This window comes from Salminus brasiliensis, chromosome 3 (assembly GCF_030463535.1).
Source record: "Salminus brasiliensis chromosome 3, fSalBra1.hap2, whole genome shotgun sequence".
Classification (NCBI taxonomy): Eukaryota; Metazoa; Chordata; class Actinopteri; order Characiformes; family Bryconidae; genus Salminus; species Salminus brasiliensis.
The window spans coordinates 39,415,842-39,442,542 of NC_132880.1; the positions used below are offsets into that span (position 1 = coordinate 39,415,842).

Consider the following 26,701-nt stretch of genomic DNA (forward strand, 5'->3'; position numbering starts at 1 on the left):
CACCTGATCCAACTAATTAGTGCTTTCAGAAGTCTTTGATTGAGGTGAATTTTGGGGTGTCAGATTTGGGTTGGAGTTGGAATCTGCAGGAAGGTAGCTCTCCAGGAGGAGAATTGGAGACTGTTACACTAAACACAAAGCTGCTGCTGTCCAAAATAATTCAGCAACCAGATGAGTGTTGTTCCATTCTCCATTCTCCTCCCCATGAACTTGTTGTCCGGTTGGGCCGACCTCCCGTCCAGCCAAGGATGCAGAAAACTCAAGCTGTTTGGCCCTGCATGTGTTTTGGGGTATGTGTTTGTGCACATGTGTGTATGTGTGTGTCTATCTGTCTGTGGGGATTCTGCCAGGGGTGTGATATTTTTTCTTGCTGTTTCTAGCAGTTGGCTAGAGGAGATTTTCCCCTGGGGCTTTGCATAGCTGCACTCTTCTAGACCTGAAACGATCGAGGGAAAATCTCCCTCTATTGTCTGCAGCCAGCAGCTCTTTGATTGGGCTCCAGTAACCCACTGCCTGCAGGTCTAATGGTGATGTAGAGACTGTTTGGTCATTTTCAGTATCAGCACTGTGGGGCACTCATAAACACGCAAGGTTTCTGCTGTTCAGTTGGAAGTCTGAACCATGTTCATGCTGTTCCCCTAACCAGGAGAAGCCTGTAAAAAGATTGCAAAGTGTTTTATGGTAGCTGTTTGCTCAGTTTGTAATACTATTAGGCTGTTGACAGAAAGGTGGAGGTCAGGTTGAGGTCTGGAAGACTAAATACTAATGTTAATGGATCATAGTTGATCTTTATGAATCGCTTCCACAGTTTGGCATGCATTTGAACCGTAGATTAACTGACAAAGTTTAACCAGAACTGTGTAGAATGCACTTTTAGTGTAAATCTGTTACTTTTATCGTAATACTTCCCTAAATCTTGATGCAGAGTTGCAGTAAAAAGATGCAGACAGCGCAGTTGTGTGCCACTTGATAGGAGCATTATGGTATGTAAATATTGTGCCACAAGAAAGCCATATGACTTAGTTGGTGATGACTTAGAGATAGTTGGATCAATCTGTGTATCCATCAATACATTTTAGCCCAAATGTGCCATTGGCCAATATTTGTCTAACAAGGCCAATCCTTAGAGCTGATTAGTGATGTTAAGTACATGATCCAAAACCTGACAAACTCCCCTTATGGTAAAGCATTTATTTACAGAATGTACAATTGTAAAAATGTACACACACTGACTCTGTATAGCGCCAACAATAAAGGACTCCTCCACCCAACCAAAGCTGAAACACTGATCAAGTTCTGAAAGGGCGTATCTGACCCCCCTCCCCCAATGACCATATCCAACGAAAGCGCTCCTGCCAAAAAAATTGCCTATGAGCTTTCCTAGCATTAAACCCCCATTAATTAGCCAACTAAACATATGATCAATATTTTGTGAGTTAGGGTACACAGCAGTTCCTCGTTCATCCACTAGCTAGAAATGCACGGCTACAGAAACCCTATTGGAATGCAAAGTTATATAAATAAAATGTGTGTGTGTGTGTGTGTGTGTCTGTGTGTGTGTGTGTATATATATATATATATATATATATATATATATATATATATATATATATATATATATATATATATATATATATATTTGCTGCTCAATTTGAAACTGAGAAAAGTGGTCATGCAATTCTTGCATTTCCTGCTCTTTCTCAACTGCTTTTGAGGAATTGCTTCTCTGAGAAACAAACACACACAGATTAGACATAAAATACTTGTGTATTCCAGTTAGAAAATGAATTTCCTTGATGAAAATCTGATATTCTACGTCATATTGGAGCAGCTGCAGCTACACCTACAGAAATAAGCTGAGATAAGAGCAGCTGAATGTAATAATTTTGGACTTTTTGGGGATTTTGTTTTTATTTCAAGCCATGGCTGCTTTTGGTCCACTTAACCCGGCTTTTGTGCTCTTCTACAGTCTTTGTAATGAGGTCACGCAGAGTCCAGCTGTGCCAAGATTAGAAAACGCTGTTCATTTTATTTATAATAACTCCCCTACATGCTCACCCTCTCATAATCCCCTTATTAGAATTATATCAGCTTTCCATACCTGTGTCTGGAACTCTTCCGCAAAACAAAGCAGGCAGATGCTTCTGTACTGTATTATAAACCCTTGCTTAGTCTCAGGGTGCAGCATGTAAATCTTGTTCTCATTTTTATTTATTTGTATTTTTCCCTGCTCCTCATTCTGTAATGTGAACATGCTGAAGCGATATAGCCAGAAACAGTTGCTTGGATGTGGAATTGTGCTTGGCACACGTGGAGAAGCTCTGTCTCTACCCAATTTGTTTTCTTGTGTGTGGTTTGGATGTGTTTTTCCACCTCTGTGGCTCACTGATGAAATTGCCCATGAGCAATGGACGAGTTCATAAAACATGTATGCTGTGTCCAAGTAAAAGGGCAGGGAGGGCCTGCAGCTCTGTCAGGCTGCACCCTGTGCTGGACCATCATGAGGATTTTTATTGGAGTTGAAGCTCTGATGCACATATGGCACAGGCCTTTATGTAGTATTTAACAGACTCTGCCTTGTTGCCATAGTATGTAAGGGCTTTCGAATGATTCAGCAGTTTAATCTTGCAATTTAATCTTGTGATTCATTTGTCTTATTGCTCAAATCTGACCCTGAAGGTTTTTTTTTCTTGCGCTTAAAGCAGTATTATGTAGAATTTTTACTTAAAATACCAGCTTTAAAATAATGGAGGAGAGTGGTCCCACTATCTTTGCTACTCCGGGCTTGACACACTAGTAGCCAGCTTATCCAGAAATGCATGTAAAAAGCTTGAATTTTACTTCTCGACTGCCCAGGAGCAAGAAATGCCAATTCTCGCATAAAGCTACATATCAAGGGTCTGCAAAAATTGTGGTCTAGTGCTAACAATAGTATTATCACTGGTTTGACCATCATCATCAGTGTATTTTGCTTGTAAATGATACTTCAGGCTCAATATACTTTGGTAACAAACGCCAAACATAATTTGGGTGAAACTTTAATAGTTGTATTTGTTGTCCTGGGTGGTGCCTAAGTGTCTAAGTGTTAGCGCTATTATCCTTGGAGATGCCACAGCCATGCATAGCCAGGAGTCCACGAAAGCACGATTGCTTGTGAGTGTTCTCCTCCAAACGCGTTCAGCCACTCTGTGTTTCCGTTAGCAGCAATTTAAAAAAGGTGTGGTTGACTGGCTTCATGTGACTTGAAGCACAAACACCAGCTAACATGTGCTTTCTCTCACTCACATGTGCTTCATGTGACTAGGGGGAAGCGCATGCTAGCCTTCATGCTCCCAGCCCTGCTAAGGGTGGATGATGGGTGGACTCTTGGCTGGTGGGCGAGCAATAGAAATGATGATGCAGTTTAGGGGGCGGGGGCTGTATGTGTATGAGCGCTAGGTCTGAGATGACTCCCTACTCCTTATATAGTACATATGTTATGAAACACACACCACACTTCCTCAATGGTGTTCTGGATAAAACACGTTCTCAGTACACAATTGGAGAACAGCGAGTGATAGTCTGCTGGTCTCAGACGGCATATTCAGAAGCACCTCATCAGTTTGTGTCATAACTGTCTTCAGGTTGTTCTCCTGTTTCCTCACAGCCTGCATTTGATATTGTTTGCCTCATTACACCTACTCAACAGCCAAGCCAACAAGTGGAAACTTTCTACAGGACATTTGCTTTTATCACTACCATAAGCCGTTCTCCATGATGACACAAGCCTTTATTTCATTTCCATTTAGCTCACTTTCCCTTGCAAGGCTTTGTTGTCGGAGACCCGAGTAGAAGAATAGTCAGCACTTTAGTGAGCACTGCATCTCAATGCGAGTGTAATGAGCTGACTTTATTAACAGTGTACTAGGGTGGTGGCTGATAGAATAGTAGACATTCACACACACAAACTATATGTCCAAATGTTAAACACCCCTTCTAATGAATGCATTCAGCTACTCTAGGTTGCACCTATTGCTGATACAGCTTGTCTAGTCCCTGTAGATAAGTATTGGCAATAGAACAGGGCTCTCTAGAGCAGAAAAACATAAACCTACTGGCACTATGCCAGTTTTGAATTGTTTTCTTAAATCATATTACATAATCTAGTAAAAAACACTGTAAAAAGCAAATATTAATAATTAATTACATTAAAAATATATAATTCTGTTCCCTGGTGAATTATCTGTGCACTGCTTGCACCAGAAACATACTTACAATTTTTAACAATATTAAACAGTTTTGTGTTCTATGTTTTAGTTTGTTTAACAAAACAGTTGTGAGCAATAAATCATTGATTTTTAAAAAATGTTCAAAATAATAAGCAGAAACACTGCAATAAAATTGGTATGTTGAGACTTAATTAGTTCATTAGTTCATTGTTCAACAATTGATCAAAAGGTCAGATACTTCAGTTTTAAATAAGTAGTAAATGAAAGCGAAGGTAGCCGTTTAGGAATAACGAAATCATAGGTTAAAAGTTATTGAGCTGGTCAAGACACACATACCCAAACATCCTTTTCCAGGGGGATAGAAACCGGCTAGAACAGTTGTATGTTGAGATGCTGACCTAATGAAACAAACAAACAAACACAAACAAACAATATATATATTGGTGTGTCCTGATTATCTTCTTCTAGACAAGAAAATAAATATACAACATATCAAATAAAGAGATAAAAACCAACATTCCATTGGCTGTATGCAGAAGCAGGTAGGGAAACAGGATGAAGGAACGCAGTAAAGCAGCATAACCACCAGAAATTGCATTGCAAGTCAAACAACAACCTTGATTCAGTGTTTTGTGTGTGAGTGTGTATAGTGAACTTGGCAGGAATGATGAACCCATCATTAAAAAAAAGATTGAAGCGGGTAGGTGAAGACGAGGGTGATGAAGGCTAAACGGGCATGTTTGCACAAGGACTAGCTTGTGTCAAAGTGGGCAGATGTAGGCAGGCATGATGTGTATAGAGTGGATGCAGATAGAGGTGACTTTAAGGTTACAGAATGCGAGTGGACAGGAGCGAAGGTAGATGGTGTAGGCAGGTTTGGCAATGGCTGAAGCAGGATTGTGTGGATGTTGTTGAATGAGCTTGTGCACACTAACGTACGTGTCATGCCTGGAAAAGTATTCTCATTCTGTAAATTACATAATAAAATACATTTAGATTTGATTTATATTCTGTATCTACAAATTCAAGTCGGCACTTTTGACATCTTGCTAACCGGCCTTTTGCCATTTTGCCTGATTTGGCTGACTGACTAAGGGTCTAAGGGTGATCCCTGCACCCAGACTTTAGTTAGTTTAGTTTAGCAATGCTGATGCAAGAATGTTGATCAAATCTGTTGATCTCTTTCACAACACATAGCGCATACTTAAAACGCTGCCAAAATACACTCATATTTGTGTCTTTTTTGTTTATTTATTAATTTGCATATTTATTCAAATACCACATAAAAAAAAATAATAATAAAATAAAATACTGTTGCAGACAATTATTCTGTTGGCAAAATTTAAGCTGGTTGCAATAAACCAATCAAACAATAGCTCAGCACAACTAATATTACAAGTGCTTTCTTCAAATTCATCGGCACGTTTGACTACTGCAGTCTCAGAATTATTAAACTCTGTCACAACAAGCATCTTTTATAAACGTGATGCATAGCCAGACACCAGTTTCTGCCAGCGTTCTTAAGGAATCTCAGCCCATTTCGCATGGGCAGTGGCCTCTGTTTCATTAATATGCTTGGGTTTGAGTGCTGCAACTGCCTTCTTTCAGTCCCACCAAAGATTTTCAGTGGGGTTCAAGCCAGGTTACTGATGGCCACGCCAGAATTTTCCAGGACAACTTCTGAAACCAAGCCTTGGTGGACTGTGAGGTTTGCTTGGGATCATTGTCCTTTTGGAATGTCTGATGGTGTCCAAGCTTCAGCTTCCTCACAGAAGTCAAATGTCAAGACATTTTCATGTTTTTCAAGACATGTTTTTTTTCTTGTGCTTTTGGGTCAGTAAAGGTGTACAGGCATGGTGACATTCAGTGCTTAATATGACCATTTACTGTGCAAACTGAAACCTCAGTGCCACCAGATCTTGCTTCAGGTCCTTTACGGTCACTCAAAAGTTTTTGACTATCTACCTCCTCTAGTGGCAATCCCTGATGGCCTCATCTTTCTGTCACGTCCAGGTAGTGTAGCCAGTGTTTCTTTAACTTTGAACTTGTGAACTTCCAACTGTATCTCTAGGAACGTGCATTGCCTTTTCTGTGTGACGCAATGATCTCTTGACAAAAATTAACTTTTTTGGACATTTCTCTTGACTTGGCCATAAATGCAAATGTGTGCTCTTATAAATTCTGAAACATCAGCAGTAGAATTTTGAGAAAACACTTATTAGTTGTGTAGTTGTGTGAGCTATTTATATTGTTCTTGTTTGATTGGTTAATTACAAGCAGGAGAAAGTTTGTACATTTAGCTAATGAACCTAATTTGCAATGCGGGTTAAATAATTAATTGCAGCTGTAAATTTTTCTGAAGAAAAAGTTCTGACTCTGAAGAAAAGTCTTGCCTGAAACATAACAGATGCCACATTTTATGCCCTTTATTATTGCCAATCACAGAGTATTACACCCTGGTCTAAATTATTTGTAAGCAGTTTTAAAAAAAAGACTGTATATTTTGGACCCACATGAATGACTGCCTCCCTTCCACTGAAATATAAGCGATGGTTGTGTGACGAATGCTTTGCAGCCGACCCGGCAAAATTAGCCTTGTTTTTCACTGTTTTTTGTTGTCAAACAATGATAAACAGGACAGAAAAAAATTAAAAAGGCCTTTTTTTTTACTTTTTCAAACTGTGGTGCCAACTGAAGTTTCTGAATCCATATTCTTGATAAAGTTTCTCCAGTTCTTTCAGTGGATCGAGAGTAAGATTGAATTAATATCCTATTTTCATGTTTAGATAAGTCATTCTGTCCTCCTGTAACCAACATTACCTGAAGCCCTTTTGTTAGCCATTGCTGAACACTAATGATCAGAGTGTTAACCTGATTAAGCTTCACCATTCTTTGCCGTACCCACGAATATGCTCTCGAATACTCTCATGACTTTGACACTCCTTACGTAACACCCGGGCCAAGTAGCTGATGCGAGTGTGAAGTGGTGACTCTGACGTGTGTCCTGTTCGGTTAAGCTCCCAGCCAAGCGTCAGGATGAGCTCTTCTAATGATGAGTGGCAGCTGTGCTTCAGCACTGGTAATCAGCCTGCATGCTATTAGGGAACGTCATTGTTGGGCTCCTACATTAGCAAAGTGCCCCAGTCATGTTTTTCAGCTTCAAGGTTATCATAGGTCTGCCTATTACTGTAGCAACATGCCATTTGGTATGTGCGGTGAAACACGATGCCTGCTTTTGGAGGATGCCAGTTCTAATTTGTGATACTCATCTTAGATAATCTAATTTAATGCATATAGGCTTAATTGATTTCACTGTAAACTGCCACAACACTAAGAGCTTGTTTAGCAGTGAAAGGTGGATTTATTATGTCAGTTATATAAATTTTTTTTAGTCCTTGTACTGTTTAAAATATAACCCAATGCATAAAAATATCTATATGAAGCATGGCATATGTCCTGGTGATGTGTGTTGCCTTTTGAAAGTTTTTTTTTTATTTATTTATTTATTTATTTTTTTTTTTTTTTAGGGGGGTGACCTTAGAATAATGTTTTAATAAAGGAGCATGGGTTATTTGTTGGTTTACAGTGAACCCTTTGAGAACCTGTATTTATGCATTGTTTACTAATACAATGTGGCTGAATCGCTATCTAGATCAATTATATACAAACACAGTGCAGGCTAGAAAAAGTAAGTGAACATCTGTGTTGATGACTTCTCTAAGAGCTTATTGGCTAAAAGGTGTTTTAGAGAGAAGATGGTAAGTGTGGGTTTCAAATCTGTTTATCTCAAGAAAGATTGGTTAATGACTTAATGTGAACTGTCTTTAGACCCCAGGCACAAGAAACTGGAAAGTCCAGAATCTGGAAATTTGGATTAAATGTCTGAAGTCAGAACTAGATGGCATCTACTCATGTAAATTTGGACCTGGTTTGACTGGCAATATGTATTAGTGGCTTGCAGATAATTTTCCTTTATGAGTGGCTAAAGTTTTATTCTGTTATGTTTCTGCAGATGGCACGAATTGTGAAAGCCCAGGCGATTCCACAGTGGGCCGCAGCTACGTCAAGAAGAAGCTCGAGCATGGCCTGAGCAGGATTTGGCAGGTTGATGGCACAGTTATTTACTTCATTGACTGAATTCCAGTTTCTGTTTAGCTCTCTAACCGCTCCCCCTTGTCTCACTCACTCTCAATCTGCTCTCAGGATGTCCAGCTCAAAGTAAAAGCCTATTTACTCGGGACAGACATGTCCAACTTCAAGTATGACGACTTCATTGTGGTGCTGGACGTTATCAGCAGGTAGGAAGCTACGTCCTCATTAGTGCTAATTGGACTGGCCGGAGGCCGGCTGTGTTGCCCAGGGCCCGTGTGAAACCCCCTTTAACCCAGCAGAGGGGGAGACGGCTGAGGGCAATGAAGCCGCTTGTCCCACGATGAGAGGGGAACCCTGGGCAGCCCCTTACAAGCCACACAATTAAAAGGCTGTTGAGTGCGTGGAGCTGTGGCCATGTTTGGATGACCCCTGCTCACGGGTCATCAGGAAGACTGAATGCAGCCTGCTGTGTCCGTCTACCGGGGGTCAGATTTGCTATTGAACCGAATCCATGGGGTTAATAAGCACAAATAATTGTAATAGTTTTATTTATGTAGCATGTTAATGTATTGATGGAACACTTGTGCTGTTTGCATTTTTTCAGTTTTGAATGTGCAGTAAATCGTTTTAAAACCAGAAGCAGCGCGTGGCACTGCCGCCAATTAAGTGAGACGTGTTTGCAGTAGTTTTGTTTTGACCGGCTGTAAATTGAGAACAAAAATGAATTGATTGATGATAATTTTGAGATTTATTGAGGTATTCTTGCAAGTAGTTTGATTCCAGATGCGTGAGGTTTTTGAAAGTAAAAAAAATATGATTTTATTTTCAGACAAAAATGTTTTTTTTTCTTCCAGAAGTAGGTAACGCATATTATGCGAAGTAGCAAACTGAAAACTGAAGTAGCAAAAATAGTGGATGGAGCTAGATGGTCCAAATTGCAATTAAATAGTTTGGTTTTATCCATCTGTGAAGTAAAAAAAAATTTTTTTTGTTTTTTTTAGATTTTCTTTGTATTGACGGCGAAAGTTTAAATCATCCTAGTAGGCAGTGCTAAACGAACCAATTTTTAAAGAAATAGTTTGTTTTTTATTCAGCTATAACTCAAAAGTGAGAAATTATTATTGACAATTGAGTTGTTAAGGTGACTTTCCTAAGTAGTTTGATACCAGATTTGTGAGAATCAGACCAAAAAAAACTAGAACTGATCAAGCACAACTTGTGCAGGAAGGACTGCTAGCTATTGGCTGTTGTATATCTGTACAATTTGTTTTAGTGGAGGAAAAGAAATACTACATGTTTAACCCCTAAATATAAGAAAGTACTGTATAATAAAGAGCATCAACTACCCATAAAATGATGCATCAAAGAACTATGCATTGTGCTGCATTTTGAAACTAGCAGTGAGACATGTTTTACCAAAATGAACAGGCAAAGAGTCGCAAATCTTTGGTACGAAAGGACATCAGGCTGCTTCACCACTGCTTTTATACTTCATCCATGGAAGGGCAAGCCAGCTCTACCTTCACCTCTACTGGTGAATGTTCATATGCTCTGTATTTTCTCTTCATTTGTTCTTTTTTTTCCTTTTTTCCTCACTTTCTGTTTCCCCAGGCTAATGCAGGTGGGGGAAGAGTTCTGTGGCAGTAAGTCTGAGGTGCTGCAGGAGTCCATTAAGAGGCAGAGCGTGAACTACTTTAAGAACTATCACAGGTGAGATGGACCGCTTGTGGTTTTGCTTAACCCAGATGCTCCACTCAGTTAAGGATTTCAGGTTATTAATCCTGTAATGTGCATGATGATAAACTTATTCTGGGATCGTAATTCAGTACATTGGCAGTTCTGCTTGTGCACAAATGCGTAAGCCTGAGTGCTTTTTGTGAATATTAGAGTGCATAAGCATGTCATTATCAATGCAGAATTGCTAGTATGGTATTGTATGATATTGTGGAGCATCAGCGTCCTGAGTGGATGATCCTGTCAGTAATGCTTTGTTCCCTGTGGCTCTGCTGGAAGGGCATGGGCAGCGTTTTGGGGGGTGGTGGTGTGTGGGGAGGTCATCATCTCAGTTTCCATTTTCCACAGTGACACCTTCAGCACTATGGATACACTTTCACTCAAGGGAGAAAGGAGAGGGGCTTGAGGTTGCTTGCATAATTCCATAATTATTATAGAGTTTTGCAAGCGCTGGGGCTGCATCCATAAAAAGTGATTATCTGTCAGCCTCCTGAATGCATGCTGTCTCTGCTGTCACGCATTCTGCATTAACGCGTTTCATCAGCAGAATATATATTACTCCTTCTGGCACAGCAGACAACAATGACATTAAACCCCCTTCCCCCTTTTTTCTTTAAATAAGTGGTAATTGTGAATATGATGCATGATAAGACTTCACAGATCAGATGAATGCAAATTTTTGGAATTTCATGCATCAAACACCCATCCTGTCTTCCTAGGAGGTTGAATTCCAGTGCATCTTATTTAAATTCCATAGATATAACGTTCACATCCATTTAACTCTCAACTGGATTCTCTAACCCCATAAAGATAAAGGAGAATATGAAGCTCTCCCATGCTTTATTTGCTTGAAATCGTAATATTCAGTGTTAATACTGACATTTCTGCTAAAGCTAGTGATATTGACCCAGGCAAGCCATAGGGCTACTTGTGCAGCGATCTGAAGAATGGAGGCAGCAAACTGTCTTTGAACTGCTGATTGTGACCTTTTCTTCTTGCGGTTTGTCTATTAGGTGATACATGGAGTTAGTGGGTTTTTTTGACCATGTAAATGTTGACTTCTTGTTTCTTTCTGTGGCCTTAGAACTCGCCTGGAGGAGCTGCGGATGTTTCTGGAAAATGAAACATGGGAGTTGTGCCCTGTGAAGTCTAACTTCAGTATTACTCAGCTCCATGTAAGTTTCAGCACCTCAGAGGAAGCCTACATGCTACATGTGATAAATTTGACCTTTACCATCACTTCATTTAGATCAATTGAGGCTGCTGTCAGTCATTTAAGGCACGTCAATTACTGTACATATGGAGATGAATCATAACAGTGTTGTTGGCAGCACCTGCAGAGTTATTTCACAGCTGGCTGCACTGACAAAACACCAGGGGGTTAACAACCCTTCCCTCAATTTTTATAATCTACCTTTTATTATTATGTATATATTTTTTTGCTTGAGGTCCTGATGCTCGGCATGCTGTTCTATCATTTCTCTCGTTTTTCACCTTTTTTGGCTTGAATTAGAACCGGAGGCAGAACTTCGTCTAGTAATTGGTGCAAGCAAGAAAAGCTGCATTAGGTTAAGGCTACAGCAGTTACCAGATAAATCCTGTTGTAATCAAGTATGAAAACATGTGATCACCGTAATATTGCAGAAAAATCTAGGGACTTGATACAGTGGTGTCCAAACGTTTGGGCACCCCTGGTCAAAATTCAGTTACTGTGAATAGTTAAGTGAGTAGAAGAGGAACAGCTCTCCAAAAGGTGAATCAAAACCCCTGTTTGACTGGGAAATACTTTTTATTTTATTTTATTTTTTTTATTATTATTATTTTTTTTTTAGATTAAGCAGGCTCTGGAGTGGTGGTGGTACAGTGCCGCTGCAGGTAGCGTGTGCCACACAGCTCCAGGGGCCTGGAATTATGCATTCAGTCCTCGCTACGTTCGCTGTCTGTGTGGAGTTTGATGTCTTGTCTCTGCGTCCATGCGTGTTTCCTCCAGTTTATCTCCCCCCTCCCCCTCCAAAAAAAAAACAAAAACAAAACAACAAAAACACATGGTAGGTGCCGGTGATGCTAAATCGTCCTTAGGTGTGAGTGAATGGTTGTGTGTGTGTGTGAAACCCTGCAAAGGGCTGGCACCAGGCCGATTTTTAATTTAGCCCTTGATCATGGAGCGGGACTAGCACTGCAGTCTTGCAGTTTACTGTCAAGATTCCTAAAAAAATCATTAGTCCTTCTTTGAAGGTTGAGGCCCTGAGGTTTCTGCACAGCCTGTAAGTTAGAAAACTTGAGAGAAAACTGTGTCCAAGCATTGAATCCAATCTCTAGATTAACTCTCTCCTTTAACTTTCTATCCAGTCACAAGATAGCGCTCCCATTTTCCCAATTTGAGCCGGAGGAAAGAAATGACAAGTTAATAAATGAAGCTAGACAGCATTGTCAAGTTTATTCAAATGTGAACCATTAACTCTCCTGCGGCAGTTTTTGGAGATGCCAATCTCTGAAGAAATGATCTTCATGATGGGTCCCAGACACCTAAAGTCACCTGGGAGAGTCTCTGGTGAATATATCTGCATGTGTTGCTGTTTGTTAGTATGTGCAAACAACAGAGGGAGGACCGTTCCCTTTGGTTATTTAGCTTAAAAAAGGGAGGATTTTGGAGTTGAGGTGTAGTATCAGGATGTCATCACTGAAAATCATGATCATAGGAGTTCCTTAATGAGCCTCATTAACATGACAATGTCCTGTCAGCACCCTGATGTTGGAAAGAGTTTAAGAATAAGCAGTTTAAGTTTGTTTAAGGGACTCTTTCCAGGGTTTTGATTTCTAACTCTTATGTGCTGATTGGATTGCCACATAATTTCTACATTGATTTTCTATAAAGGCTTTGTATTAAAGGCCCTCACGGTTTGCTTTTTTATGACCTGCCATGTTTCAAAGAAAGAATTCCACAGCTCATTCCATCATGGCAGAGCTATTTTTCAAGCTTACCCATTTTAAAGTAAACTATGTTGAGTTGCTATAGGCAAACGTGGAGTCTCTTTGTTAAGTGTGATGTGTTTTAAAGCAAGATTTGAATATATATGCACCAATAATACTGCAAGACATAATATTCATTAATTAGTCATTATTTAAGCATTACTCAGTGTCCACTGTGAATTGTTCAGAATATGCTGTGCATTATTCAGTATCACTAGTTAGTTAAGTTAACCCTTGATTGGTACTTGATGGACAATGTGGACAATGAATAATTCTACTAAGATTTATTCCATAGCCACTGTGAATTATTTAGGATCTACTATTAATTTGTTAGTATCTACTATGAATTATTCAGTAAACGATGTAAATTCATCCTCGTTTGGCACTTAATCGACACTGTGAACACTAAATAATTCATAGTGGTTATTGAATACAAAGATTTATTCCACAGCCACTATGAATTATTCAGTAACCACTATGGGTTGTTCAGTATGTCTTATAAATTATTCAATAACCACTGTGAATTATTCTGTAAGTACTACTAAAGAAATATGTCATTTATCCCACATAAGGAGATAAAGTATGGGTGAGGAGTTGAAGTATGGGTCAACATACAGGTCTTTAGAGTTTAAAGGGTTAGACTTGGCTGAGACTTTGTGGATATCATATATTTGTGTAGCATTTTTATTGGTAACAAATACTATGACAGCTTGTTTTATATTTTTTGTCTTTTTCATTTACATCACATGACTAAAAGAGGTGATTACTGACAGAGGCAGCAGTGTAGGTTCTGCCTGACTCAAAGTCAAAAATAAGAAAGCAATTTAGCACATTAATCTCACTTAAATTGTTGCTGTTGTCCCATAGAATGTATAAAAATCTGCAGAAAAAATATTTGATGGGACAAGCCTCCTATCCCCACTGTAACATGTGTAATAATACTTTAGGCACATTTCTGCATCCACTTTGGAATTGTCCCAAGATATGTCTTTAAATATGTCCTTGTTCCAAGATATGTCCTTAAATAGAATGATCTCTTCATTAACTCTTAAATTAAGAGATATCTATTTCCCAATAAGCCCATCTCTCATCTTTTGCTTAACTGCTCTACTTGAGAGTACATAATATACTGCTGGCTGGCCTGACAGCTGTTAAAACAATTATAATTCAGCACTGGTTTCCACCTCATTCTCTGACTATTACACTAACTATTATATTTTTAATTGTCTTCAGCTAGAGTTAATAGTGTAAGTTCAGCTACAGTGTAGACTTGGCTCAATGGAACTGACGATGTGAAGGCTTTAGCTGCTTTTGGAATCTCTCCCTATTACAGAAATGGTGTCCTATATAGTGCCAGCCATTTTGTAGTCTCAACAGATTACACTTTTGTAGTCTCCACAAAATCTCAACAGTTTTTACTTCCTAAATAGTTCAGAGTCAAACACTCGTAATGCATTGCAAAATGTAGTGTACAGGCGATGTGCGCTAGAATTTGCAATGTATAACATAATGCAATGCGATGGTGTCTTACAACCAATGTAGAAGTTGTTGTGTTGTGTCAGACGCAAAGTCCTTACTGGCAAGTCCATTCGTTTGGCAGGCATGTTTGCAATGCCAGGCTTCTATCTCTATGAATGGGGAGAGACCAAAATACTGGAGACTGAAGGTCACATTACTGTTTAAAAAACCTATTTTGAAGCACTAATAGGATCTGTAGAATCAGTAGTTTTCATCTCAATAATGCACACACTACTTTTTTATTTTTTATTAAGCTTGTTCTGGCTACTGTGCTTGCATAGATCTCCACATCGGGGGTTGGGGTTTCCGCCGCTCAGGCAAACCAGCAAGATGATTACTTTTTTTATATTGACGGACAGGCCTTCATCTGTAAACAGATGTTATGTTGAGCGTTACAAGAACCTTTCATGTTTCAAACAGTAACTGGTCTCATTTACAACGTCTCTGGTCAGATGTATCCCAGCCTACCAAGAATACACAGATGGCCCAAGATGCCAGTTTAATATTATATAAGATGTAAGTCGATGTCATTTTTATGTAAATAAATAACAATAGTAATATTAGTGAATTGACAGCATCTACTTATTTAAATCAGAAAACTATTAGAATGTCAGCCAATAAATACATTATTCAGTTTAAATCATTTATGTGCAACTCTGTGTAAACATCCTAATTACAGCATGTGTTTTCCAAAATCAGTAACCTAACGTTGAACAGTTCATATGGCAGAATTTGAAAGTGTCACACAATTTTTTTAAGCAGTCTGTTGGTCGCTAGTCAGTTCACTGTGTAGCAAATGCTGTGTAGTGAATAGTGAATGACATAACGAGTGAATAGAATAATAATTTGTTTGTACTGTATAATAAAGAGCATCAACTACCCATAAAATGATGCATCAAAGAACTATGCATTGTGCTGCATTTTGAAACTAGCAGTGAGACATGTTTTACCAAAATGAACAGGCAAAGAGTCGCAAATCTTAAAGAGCATAATAGTTTGTTGATTGTCATTTTATGAATGTCAAAAAAAAAATGCTGTCCATCTTCTGGACAGGGATGTGGATTACTGTAAATTAAAATTTATGGTAGATCGCCTAAAGTGTTGTAATCTGTCGAAATGATGGACGGCATTTAGATTTTTCAATCATTGGGGGAAAAAAAATCAATGACGGAAAACATTCGGTCAATATGACCTCTGATTCCTCTGCCTGGTAACCGCACCCCACTTCACCTGTACGAGTCCTTGAGCAAGGCTCCTACCACTACGTGCTCACACCTGTGAAATTTGATTCAGATGTAAGTTGCTCTGGATAAGATCCACAGACAAAAGCCATTAATGTAAATGTTATTTTTTGCTTTTATGTTTGTGTATGTGCACTTACAGGAGTTTAAATTCATGGGACAGTGCCGATCCCCATCAGTTTCCCCCAGCAGACAGCCAGTCCCCAGCGAGCCTATGGAGCTCTCTCTGTTTGAGCAGTTTGTTCAGGGAGGAAACCCGTTTGAGATGCAGATAGACAATAAAGAAGAGGAAACGGAGGACGTGTTGGCCTCCAATGGGGTAGGTTTATTACACAGTTATTACAATTGCATCACATTTTACAGACCATATTGGGACATTGATTAAATGTCTGCTGATTGGCTTTAAAATGCTATTAAAGAGATTACTGTTTTATCTGTTTTATTACTAAAGTAATAACTATAAAGCGTTGAGTGCTGCTCTGTGTATTTTCCACAGCAGATGCTTGTCGTACTTTATTCCATCAGGCTTGAGTGAACTTTAGTTCCGTCTTCAGTAGGCTCATCGATGCCACAGCCAGTTATTACTGAAACGAGAGAATAAATAGTGGCTGTAATTAAGCTGGGCGTAATTAATTTTGGACATTAAGTGCTTTATAGTCTCTTAAACTGCCTCACAGTAGCCGCATCGGCTTTATGGAGGGCACAGCGTCTGTATGGAATGTGCTGGCTGTTATTAGCACTCAGGTGTGCTTGACATTTCACAAGAGAGATTGCGACAATGAAAGTAAATAGAGCATTTACACTGGCAATCGCACAGGCCCCGAGCGAAGTGTTTTTACCTTGAGACAGCATGCCGTGAAACATTGCGAAAAGCAGATTTGATTACTCTGGTCTGTTAAGTGGGCAGCTAGAGTTAATGCAATGCTTAATTATGACATAAGAGCTCATCGTCCATCCAGCAGGACCCACTAACAGCCTTCATAAGGTACACACACTGTCTGCAGTTTCTGTTTTTTTTTTGAGCCTGGCCAAATTATTTAAATAAATTAATAAATGAAAAAAATGAAAAAGATTATTGCGACAGTCTCTTCAAAACGCATCTTGAATTTATCAGTCGCCCGCTGTCTCATACATCTGTTCCGTGCCTCATTCTGTGCACTGCATACAAATACTACTCCCACAATACTGCCACAGATTTAGATCCACTGCAAGATGCTCTTTTTTCACCCCATCCTTTCATATTTATGTTTTTACTCCAGACCTTAACGTTTTGCTGGGCTGTTTTAGAGTAGGTGAATACTGAGCTGTGATAAATTAATGTGAATAAGGACAGTACAGGGGATGAGGCTGTGGCTTCTCTCTGGCCTTGAGTGACCATCACTCTTCCTTAACCCCCCTCTGTGTCTGTTCCACTCTTCCTCACCAGTATGAGTCAGATGAGCTAGAAAAGAATGTGTATCAGGACTACGACAGTGACAGTGATGTGGCGGAGGAGCTGAAGCAGGACTATGTGGATGAGCAGACCGGAGATGTTCCTGCTAAGAGGTCAGTATCAGTGTCAACGGCGAGCTGAAGCTGGTTTTAAAGCAAAGAAATATTTGATTGGTTCAGTTCGTAATGAAGTCAGAAATGTCAGTTACCAGGAGTTTCAGAGAGAACATCTCTTAAGAAAGCAAATTAAAAGACCTGTCTGACTGGAAAAGACCTTTAGGGAGATTTAGGAGGCCCTGGAGTGGTGGTGCACTGTTCTACTGTGCAGTGATACCTACACAAATATGACCTTTATGGAAGTGTCATCAGGAGGAAACCTTTCCAGTATCTTTACCACAAAATTCAGTGTCAGACGTTTTCAAAAGAACATCAAACCGAGCCTGATGCATTTCAGTTCAAATACAACTCTTTCATTCTATGAGCAAATGTATGTTTGGAGAAAAAATGATACAGAAGGTAATGTAAAGAACTGCTAAGTTCTGTTAAGTTAAGGGGGTCAAGTCAAGTCAAATTTATTTGTATAGCACTTTCTACAACTGTTGTCGTCACAAAGCAGCTTTACATAATTAGTAATTAGTAAAAGACAAAGACAAAAAAAGAAATAGCGTAAGACATGAAGGATCAAAGACCCCCAGTGAACAAGCCAACGACGACAGTGGCAAGGAAAAACTCCCTCAGAGCTGGAGGAAGAAACCTTGGGAGGAACCAAGACTCAGAAGGGGGATCCATCCTCCTCTGGTCAGAACTATTTGTACATTATTGATAAAAACTACCAAACCAGAGACAACAGATAGTTAATAGTGGTGATATTAATAGTGGCAGATAGTTACGAGTCCATTTAGGTTTTAACATGGTAATAAACAGGTAGCAGCGGCAGGAGGGTGTGCCGCTGGTCTGGTATGGGTGGGTGGTGGGTGGGGGGGCTGATGGTTGGACCCCCTGATGGGGGTGGATCAGTTATGCTATGGGGCTTGTGTTCCAGTGATTTTGGTTTCCGCTGCTGTTCTCATAACACACTTCCAGTCACTGTAATTTTACTTCCAGCTTTCAGTCCCTGTTATTTCTCAGCACATTTTTTCTCAGTGAATATATATATATATATATATATATATATATATATATATATATATATATATTAGGGCCACCACAGAGCAGGTATTAGTTGGTAGTTTGGTAGTTGGTTGTATTGACCCTGGCATGGTGTTAGTGTGTGTTGCACTGGTACGAGTGGATCAGACACTGTGGTGCTGCTAGGATTTTTAAACACCTCAGCATCATCTCTGCACTGAAGAAAAGAAATCAACCACTAACTCAACCACCAAAATATCCAGCCAACAGCGTCCTGTAGGCAGCATCCTGTGACCACTGATAAAGAACTAGAGGGTGAATTTACTTCACACTTCAGCTGCCCTTTTATTGTTACTCTGCTAAAATAAATCAGTACAAAAGTGTTGAATTCTGTTCTGAGTGAGAGTGCACACGCTCAGAAACTGCTGCAGTGCATCCAGCAATAAAGGCAGCATTGTTCTGCTTTCATGTAGTGATCAGAAACTCAGTAGAACACAGAAGGCTCATCTGGAATAAGATTTTAATGAGTTAAAGAGGACAATGCCAAAGTCTCTGCATGTAGTGCTGGCGGGACGTTAATTGACGTTAATTATTTTTCTGTGCACGTATTTAACTTCCAACGTAGACTTGGAGGCAGTCTTTCCCATGTAAATTCTCAGGAAATCTTTTAATAACCAGTACCATCTTTGAGAAGAAATTAATGCTTATTGTAATTCTAGATGTCTTAGATGCTGCAGTTGGCAATCCCCATAGTGATGCCTATTTTCTACTATGTATAACTTGGATAGGAAGTTACCAAGTCATTAAATGTATTTTTAATTTTTATAAATGATTTCGTAACAACCACAGGTGCTGGTCATAAAATTAGAATATCATGAAAAAGTTGATTTATTTCAGTAATTCCGTTCAAAAGGCGAAACTTGTATATTATATTCATTCATTACACACAGACTGATTTATTTCAAGTGTTTATTTCTTTTAGTTTTGATGGATATATCTGACAACTAATGAAACTCCAAATTCAGTATCTCAGAAAATTAGAATATTACTTAAGAACAATACGAAAAAATGATTTTTAGAAATGTTGGCCAAATGAAAAGTATGAGCATGTACAGCACTCAATACTTAGTTGGGGCTTCTTTAGCCTGGATTACTGCAGTAATGCAGTGTGGCATGGAGTCTGTGGCACTGCTCAGGTGTTAAGAGAGCCTGGTTGCTCTGATAGTGGCCCTCAGCTCTTCTGCATTGTTCGGCCTGGCGTATTGCATCTTCCTCTTCATAATACCCCATAGATTTTCTATGGGGTTAAGGTCAGGTGAGTTTGCTGGCCAATTAAGAACAGGGATGTCATGGTTCTTAAACCAGGTACTGGTAGCTTTGGCACTGTGTGTAGGTGCCAAGTCCTGTTGGAAAATGAAATCTGCATCTCCATAAAGTTGGTCAGCAGAAGGAAGCATGAAGTGCTCTAAAACTTTCTGGTAGATGGCTGCGTTGACCTTGGACCTCAGAAAACACAGTGGACCAACACCAGCAGATGACCTGGCACCCCAAACCATCACTGACTGTGGAAACTTTACACTGGACCTCAAGCAACGTGGATTCTGTGCATCTCCTTTCTCCAGACTCTGGGACCTTGATTTCCAAAGGAAATGCAAAATTTAATTTCATCAAAGAACATAACTTTGGATCACTCAGCAGCAGTCCAGTCCTTTTTGTCTTTAGCCCAGGCGAGATGCTTCTGACGCTATCTCTTGTTTAAGAGTGGCTTGACACAAGGAATGCAACAGCTGAAACCCATGTCTTAGATACGTCTTTCTTGTGGTTCTTGAAGCACTGACTCCAGCTGCAGTCCACTCTTTGTGAATCTCCCCCACATTTTTGAATGGGTTTTGTTTCACAATCCTCTCCAGGGTGCGGTTATCCCTATTGCTTGTACACTTTTTTCTACCACATGTTTTTCTTCCCTTCGTCTCTCTTTTAATGTGCTTGGACACAGAGCTCTGTGAACAGCCAGCATCTTTAGCAGTGAGCTTTTCTGTCTTGCCCTCCTTGTGCAAGGTGTCAATGCTTGTCTTGTCAAGTCAGCAGTCTTCCCCATGATTGTGTAGCCAACAGAACTAGACTGTGAGACCATTTAAAGGCCTTTGCAGGTGTTTTGAGTTAATTAGCTGATTAGAGTGTGGCGGCGGGTAACTTCAATACTGAACCTTTTTACAATATTCTAATTTTCTGAGATGCTGAATTTGAGGTTTTCTTTAGTTGCCAGTTATAACCCTCAAAATTAAAAGAAATAAACACTTGAAATATATCAGTGTGTAATGAATGAATATAATATACAAGTGTCACTTTTTGAATGGAACCTTTTCATGATATTCTAATTTTATGACCAGCATCTGTATAAGTGGTTCCCTAATGACTATAAATAATTCACTAACTGCAATCAATGATTCAGTAGTGACAAATGATCCATTTACTGCTATGAATCATTTACTGACAACTATAAATACTTCATGAACAACTATAAATGATTCAGTAACTGCTATAAATGATTTGCTACCGGCTATAAATTATTAAGTATGACTACTATGACCACTATGAATACTTCACTAACTGCTATGAAACTAATATGTAACTTGGCATATTAGCAAGGAATATGAGCATGGGTGCACATAGGCCTTTAAATTGATATTCAAGGTACCATTCACTCCCTGATGGATGCAGTTTAATTATGGAAATCAAGCTGCAAAACAACCTGTGTTGAAATGGTTGCTTTTGTGATGTATTTAAAAATATATATATATATACATATACCCCCTTATTTAGTCAACAGCAATTAAGCTCCACCAATTCATGCTGAAGCTATATGGAGTGTTTTTGCCTGGACTGCTGTTTTGAATGAGGAGTAATACAGGGCAGCCTAATCAACTGTTCAGCATGGTGATTCATTTCACTCTGCCTGATGTGGATATGTACAAAACCAATCTGATGGAAAAGGATTATAAAGAGTTAAAGAGGATAACACAAAGTCTCTGAATGCAGTGCTGGCTGGACGTTAATTGACACATTATTTTATCTGTGCACATATATTTAACTTCCAGCTTAGACTTGGAGGCAGTCTTTCCCATGAAAGTTCTCAGGGAAACATTTAATAACCAGTTATAATCAAGTACCGTCTTTGAGAATAAATGAATGCTTGCTGTAGACGTCTTAGGCGCTGCAGTTAGCAATCACCATAGTGCCTCCCCATTTCCTAATTGATTTTCAACAAGGATAGGAAATTACCAAGTCATCAAATTTATTAACTCTGGCTTCCGGCCTATAGAGAGCTGCCACTGCAATTAAATCTCACACAGTGTACAGTGTGCAAACAAGCTATCATTAGCCTCTTATAAGAGAAAAAAGGATTAATTATCCAATGAAGAATGAGCCTTTTAAACCCATGTGGCTCTCTTTTAGAACCAGTTTCACTTAATCTTTATTAAGCAGTTAAATAAAACACATTCTTGGATTTGGAAACTGGCTTGCTTTCCTAGAATATAGTGGATATAAATAGTGGTTTATTCTATATACGTTTTTTTTTTTTTTTCCAGGCCACTGCTCAACCTTGTGCTGTTCCACCTCTACCATTTTATATATACAGACCACCTCTGTTAGTAATAATAGGTGGAGAAACACAGGGTTGTGCATTAGTCTACAGGAAAAGTACCCCTGGCCTGAGACACCACAATTCTTATGTTGACCATTTTATATGGTATATCTGTTCTTTTGGAACACTTCAGGTTTACAGCTACTGTCTCTTGCTGCATACTTTATCAGCTCCCCTCTGGCCCATCCATCAATGCTGAGTAGATATTACTTGGATGGTGGACCAGCATCAGCACAGCTCAGCATTGAAAAAGAAATGTAGTGTTGGAGGTTTTACACACCTGCTGGGTTAAGAAGAGCACATCAAGCCACCAGCAGTCCTGTGGTCTGAAATGGACCACCAATGAAGAACTTGAGGATGACTGACGCAAACTGTGCATGGAAGATTTGTCACAGCCTTTAAGTGTGTACTTAAGAGTGTACCAACATGGTAGAGGTCTTTAAAAGTGTACACAGTGTTTGAAAACCCAGGAACATTGCTGTGAATGAAATGCTCACACCAGTATGTACACACTACTTTGCTTCAACCATGTTTGTGGCTCAGCTCAGAAGATATCGAAGTAATGATGGTCCTATGGTGGCCCTCTTCAGTCTTCGACATGGCAAAAGGTGGCTGACCCGTTGTGCATCAACAGAAGAGCTATCGTCAGTAATTGTAAATCTGCAGAGTGCATCTATTTGGTAGATATTCCAGATTAAATGGCCAGTGCATACTTTAATGTACTTAATGTGGTACTGTCATTTCAAACACCCCCTCTAGTTAAAATGCATAAACCCTGGTTCCATTCCTGAGAGGAACAAGCTAAGATAACCAAGGCCTTTAGTGTAGTGCAGTTTTCTCTTTTTCCCCTTGTTATTATTGTAGAGTACAGAGAGCAGTGTGTATGTCACATAGATCAGTAGTATAATTAGAGGACTCATTAAGTTATAAACACTGATGAATGTTTAATGCAGCCCTTTCATCTGCTGCAGCCCCAAAGCCATGACTGGCACCTTTTCCTACAGCAAACTGGCACACTTAACGCTAATTGTATGAGACTGCCAGCTGTTGAGGGGTTGAGAATGCTATGTCTACCCTATCCTGCCTGCAGCTGAAATCTGCTTTCTGAGTACCACATATCAAGGCTGTGGACATGACAATCATGTCATGGTTACTGTCACTGTAGTCCATGAAGCGGTTTGTGGTTGATTCAAGTGTACTTTGTAAATCATGTCATGGGCCCCAGTTCTTTGAGGGGTATGTTGAGAAGACCATCTTAACCGTAGATTAATTGCATGTTCATTTCAGCACTAGCATGAGGACTAGAGATTTTGAAATGCTGGGCTTTCCGTGGGTGGGGGTCCTCGACAGAGTGCTGGGCTCAGACATTTAATGCTCACCTTCTAGTACCACTTATTAATTACTGCATGGGCTGTAGTTCAAAGAGATTTCTTGGAACACTTCATACACACCAGAGGAAATGTATAACATACAACCCTCTCACTGTACTACTAGGGTGTTGCCTTATAAGAGCAGAAGCAGAATGTGCTGCACTGATTTAAATGGAAGAAAAACTTGCATAACTGAAGAAAAACAGACTTTCTAAACTGTACCAGCAGTTTAAAAGAGGTGCTTAATGTTAGCAAGGTCAGCAAGTTTAGGGTGAAAATAAAATAAAATAGATAATTCTACAGCAGTGCTTCCTAACCCTGATTCTGGAGGACCCCTTGCCCTGCACATTTTAGTGGTTTCCTGCTCTGACACACCGCCTTCAACTCCAGAAGGGCCTGCTAATTAGCTGGAGCAGGTGTGTTGGGTAATCTCTAAAATGTACAGGCTGGGGGTCCTCCAGGACCGAGGTTGAGAAACACTGGTCTACAGCACCCCTGGATGTAAAGTTGTTTAAGTCATGTGAAAGTAAATACAAGCCACTCTCAGTTAAAGAGCCTATTAATTAAGCCCTTTATATCAAGTATCTCAGTACCAAGTATTCACTACTGTAAGTAAATCAGTAATGTCTATTAATGATTCCATAACTGCTATAAATGAATCAGTAACTATAAATGGTTCACTAACTGTTATAAATAATTTAGTAAGGACTATAAATGATTCAGTAGAGATTCAGAGTGATTCATTAATGACTAAATGATTCGCAAATGACTATAAATGTTTCACTAACCGCTTTAAATGATTCAGTAATAACAAATGATCCAGTAACTGCTGTAAAGATTGATTGAGGACTATAAATGATTCATTAACTTCTATAAAAGATTCAGTAACTAATATGAAACTAATATGTAACATAGTATTTTAGCAAGAAATAGAAGTATTGGCACACACACAGGTCTTTAGGGCTCAAAGAGTGAAATATTTAAAAGGTACCATCTACTCCCTAATGGATACTGCAAAACAGCCTGTTTTGAACTTGTTTTTGTGATGTATAAAAAAAAAAAACAACCAATCACATATGCTTCCTTATTTCACCAACTGAAGTTTAGGAGTGTTTTAGCCTGGACTGCTTTTTGAATGAGGAGTAATACAGGGCACTCTGTCAGAACAGTATATATCTCTTACTGGCACAGTAACTGTAACAGCCTTTTTTTAATTCTAAGGGATGATTATCGGTTGTACAAATGAACCGTGACTGTTTTTAAAGCTCAAACTGTTGGGGTATGGGTCCTTGAATTTTTAATTAAGCTCAGACTGTGGTTGCAGTAAATACAACTGACCCTGGACTTGCATGTTCTGTCTTTATTCAGCGTGTCCAGAGAGACACTGCGCAGCCGAAAGAGGTCCGACTACAATCTGAACAAAGCCAATGCCCCCATTCTGACTAACACCACCCTCAACGTGATCCGCCTGGTTGGTGAGTAATTGACCACTGACATTACATCCACTTAAGGGTAACAGAACAGTGACGCAGTTGACCCAGTGCAAGGGACCTCAATTTGCCCATCAATTAATAAGGTAATGGCAGAGGTGTGCGCATAACCTCACCTGTGTGCTTTCTTGGCTTTTGGTCATTAGCGCCGTTTCACATTAGACAAATTGTTCTGTTTGAGTCATTTGAAGATATGGTGATTTATCTGATTCGCTGGTGGGGGAAGCAGCTCAAACACCATTAGTTTTGACATCTTAAGCAGAAATGAACGGATGAAATGTTTCTTCAGTAGTTTTTTGATTTGTTATCTCACACCAGACGCGATAAACATGCCGTTCCTATGCTAATCAGTGTAGCCTTTCACAGAGGCCACATGCATCACACAGCACTGTAGCAGTAACAATTAAGAAGAGACTACACAAAAACAGTACTGAACATTGCTGCCAACTTCTACAGTTTACTTGCCGTGAGATTCAGATTGGTCCATCCCCAAATGGACCGAAAAGGGGTGGATATACTAATGGGTACATGATAATGGAGCGGGGGCTACTGTAGGAAACTATAAGTAGTCATTCATTCAGAGGATGCTTTTTAGGGGAAAAAAGTCAGTTGCATGAGTCTCATGGCTAATGAATGAGAGTTGGCAGCCCTGGTACAAAATGCAGTATTGTATATGAAGCATTTGAGCAAAATGTACAATCTAGGCCAATTAAAGCTTTTTGAAAACTGATATTTTAAATAAAACTGCTAAATAGCTAAAAATCAATTCATGGAGATGGCAGTGAGGTCTGTAAACAGATCATTTTTAAAAAGCTGTGATCAAATGTAGTCAACCTAGTGGTTATTAAAGCAATACACTGACATTTGTAGCTTGTATTTCTGTCACAGAAAAACAGAAACTGCGTTAGTCTCATGATGTGTGTTTGTGTTGCGTTGCGAACAGATTCCTACATACCACGCATTTACTTTCCATGGAGATTCATGACTTAATTTTTCTTGTTTATGGTATTTCTGACTTGTTAATCAGCATTGCTTGATACATAAGGATTTATTATATATAAATGATACTGCCAATAAATTAACCATAAATAAATTTTGCATCAGTTGCGCAATTTTATTTGATAAAAATGTATCCCTTAGCATTTCATTTTTACTCATTATGTGGGGAGGTGTTGTGCTGATGCAACCCTGTTTTCTTTTGGAGACAAAATGAGTGAAGTCAGCTGTGGATTCACATATACAAAGAGTTTTCCTCAGCATAAAAGTTAAGTGAATTTTCTTAACATTCATCGGCTCTTATTCAATCCTAACGTTATTACTATCTTGTATCTGGTATGTATTCTTTATTACTGTTTTTCCTAAATTCAATTCTCAAGCCTGAGGGTGCATGGAAATGCACTGTCCAAACAGAAATGACGGATGCACCTTGGGTATTAGATTCTGTTATGATTGACTGGCGAGCGTTTCTTGACTTCTTGAGACTGAGATGCACTAGATGCAGTATTGACTGCTGGAGGAGCAGATTTTTTTAAACCCGATTCCTGCTAAAGGAACATTTTACTGATACAACGGCCTGTCCAACTTCTATTTCTTTATGTATAATATAAAAATATGTGGTGGAATACAAGGCCATCTATTTTATACACTCTTATAAATGAAGGTGCTGCAAAGAGTTGTTTTAGCAATGCCATAGAAGAGTCATTATTGTAAAAGAGGTGTGTGTGTGTTCATCACACACACACCTCTTTAACAGGAATGTTTCATTATGGAACTGAAAATGGTTCTTCTATGGTGTTGCTCAAAGACCGACCCTTGTGGAGCACCTAGTGAAAATGTTAATCTGGCATTAATTCATAATGGTTATTTTTTATCA

General features: G+C 39.2%; 1 protein-coding gene across 2 annotated transcripts in view; it reads left to right on the plus strand.

Moving 5' to 3' along the window:
- The window catches only part of vps50 (VPS50 EARP/GARPII complex subunit), a 169,693-nt gene that overhangs the window by 90,446 nt on the left and 52,546 nt on the right, over positions 1-26,701 (plus strand). For both annotated transcript variants that reach the window (XM_072676101.1, XM_072676102.1), the window contains exons 14-20: positions 8,221-8,312; positions 8,412-8,506; positions 9,912-10,010; positions 11,119-11,209; positions 15,906-16,082; positions 17,190-17,308; positions 24,707-24,813. In XM_072676101.1, the coding sequence (XP_072532202.1) occupies positions 8,221-8,312; positions 8,412-8,506; positions 9,912-10,010; positions 11,119-11,209; positions 15,906-16,082; positions 17,190-17,308; positions 24,707-24,813 (780 nt within the window). The remainder of the gene's footprint in view (positions 1-8,220; positions 8,313-8,411; positions 8,507-9,911; positions 10,011-11,118; positions 11,210-15,905; positions 16,083-17,189; positions 17,309-24,706; positions 24,814-26,701) is intronic.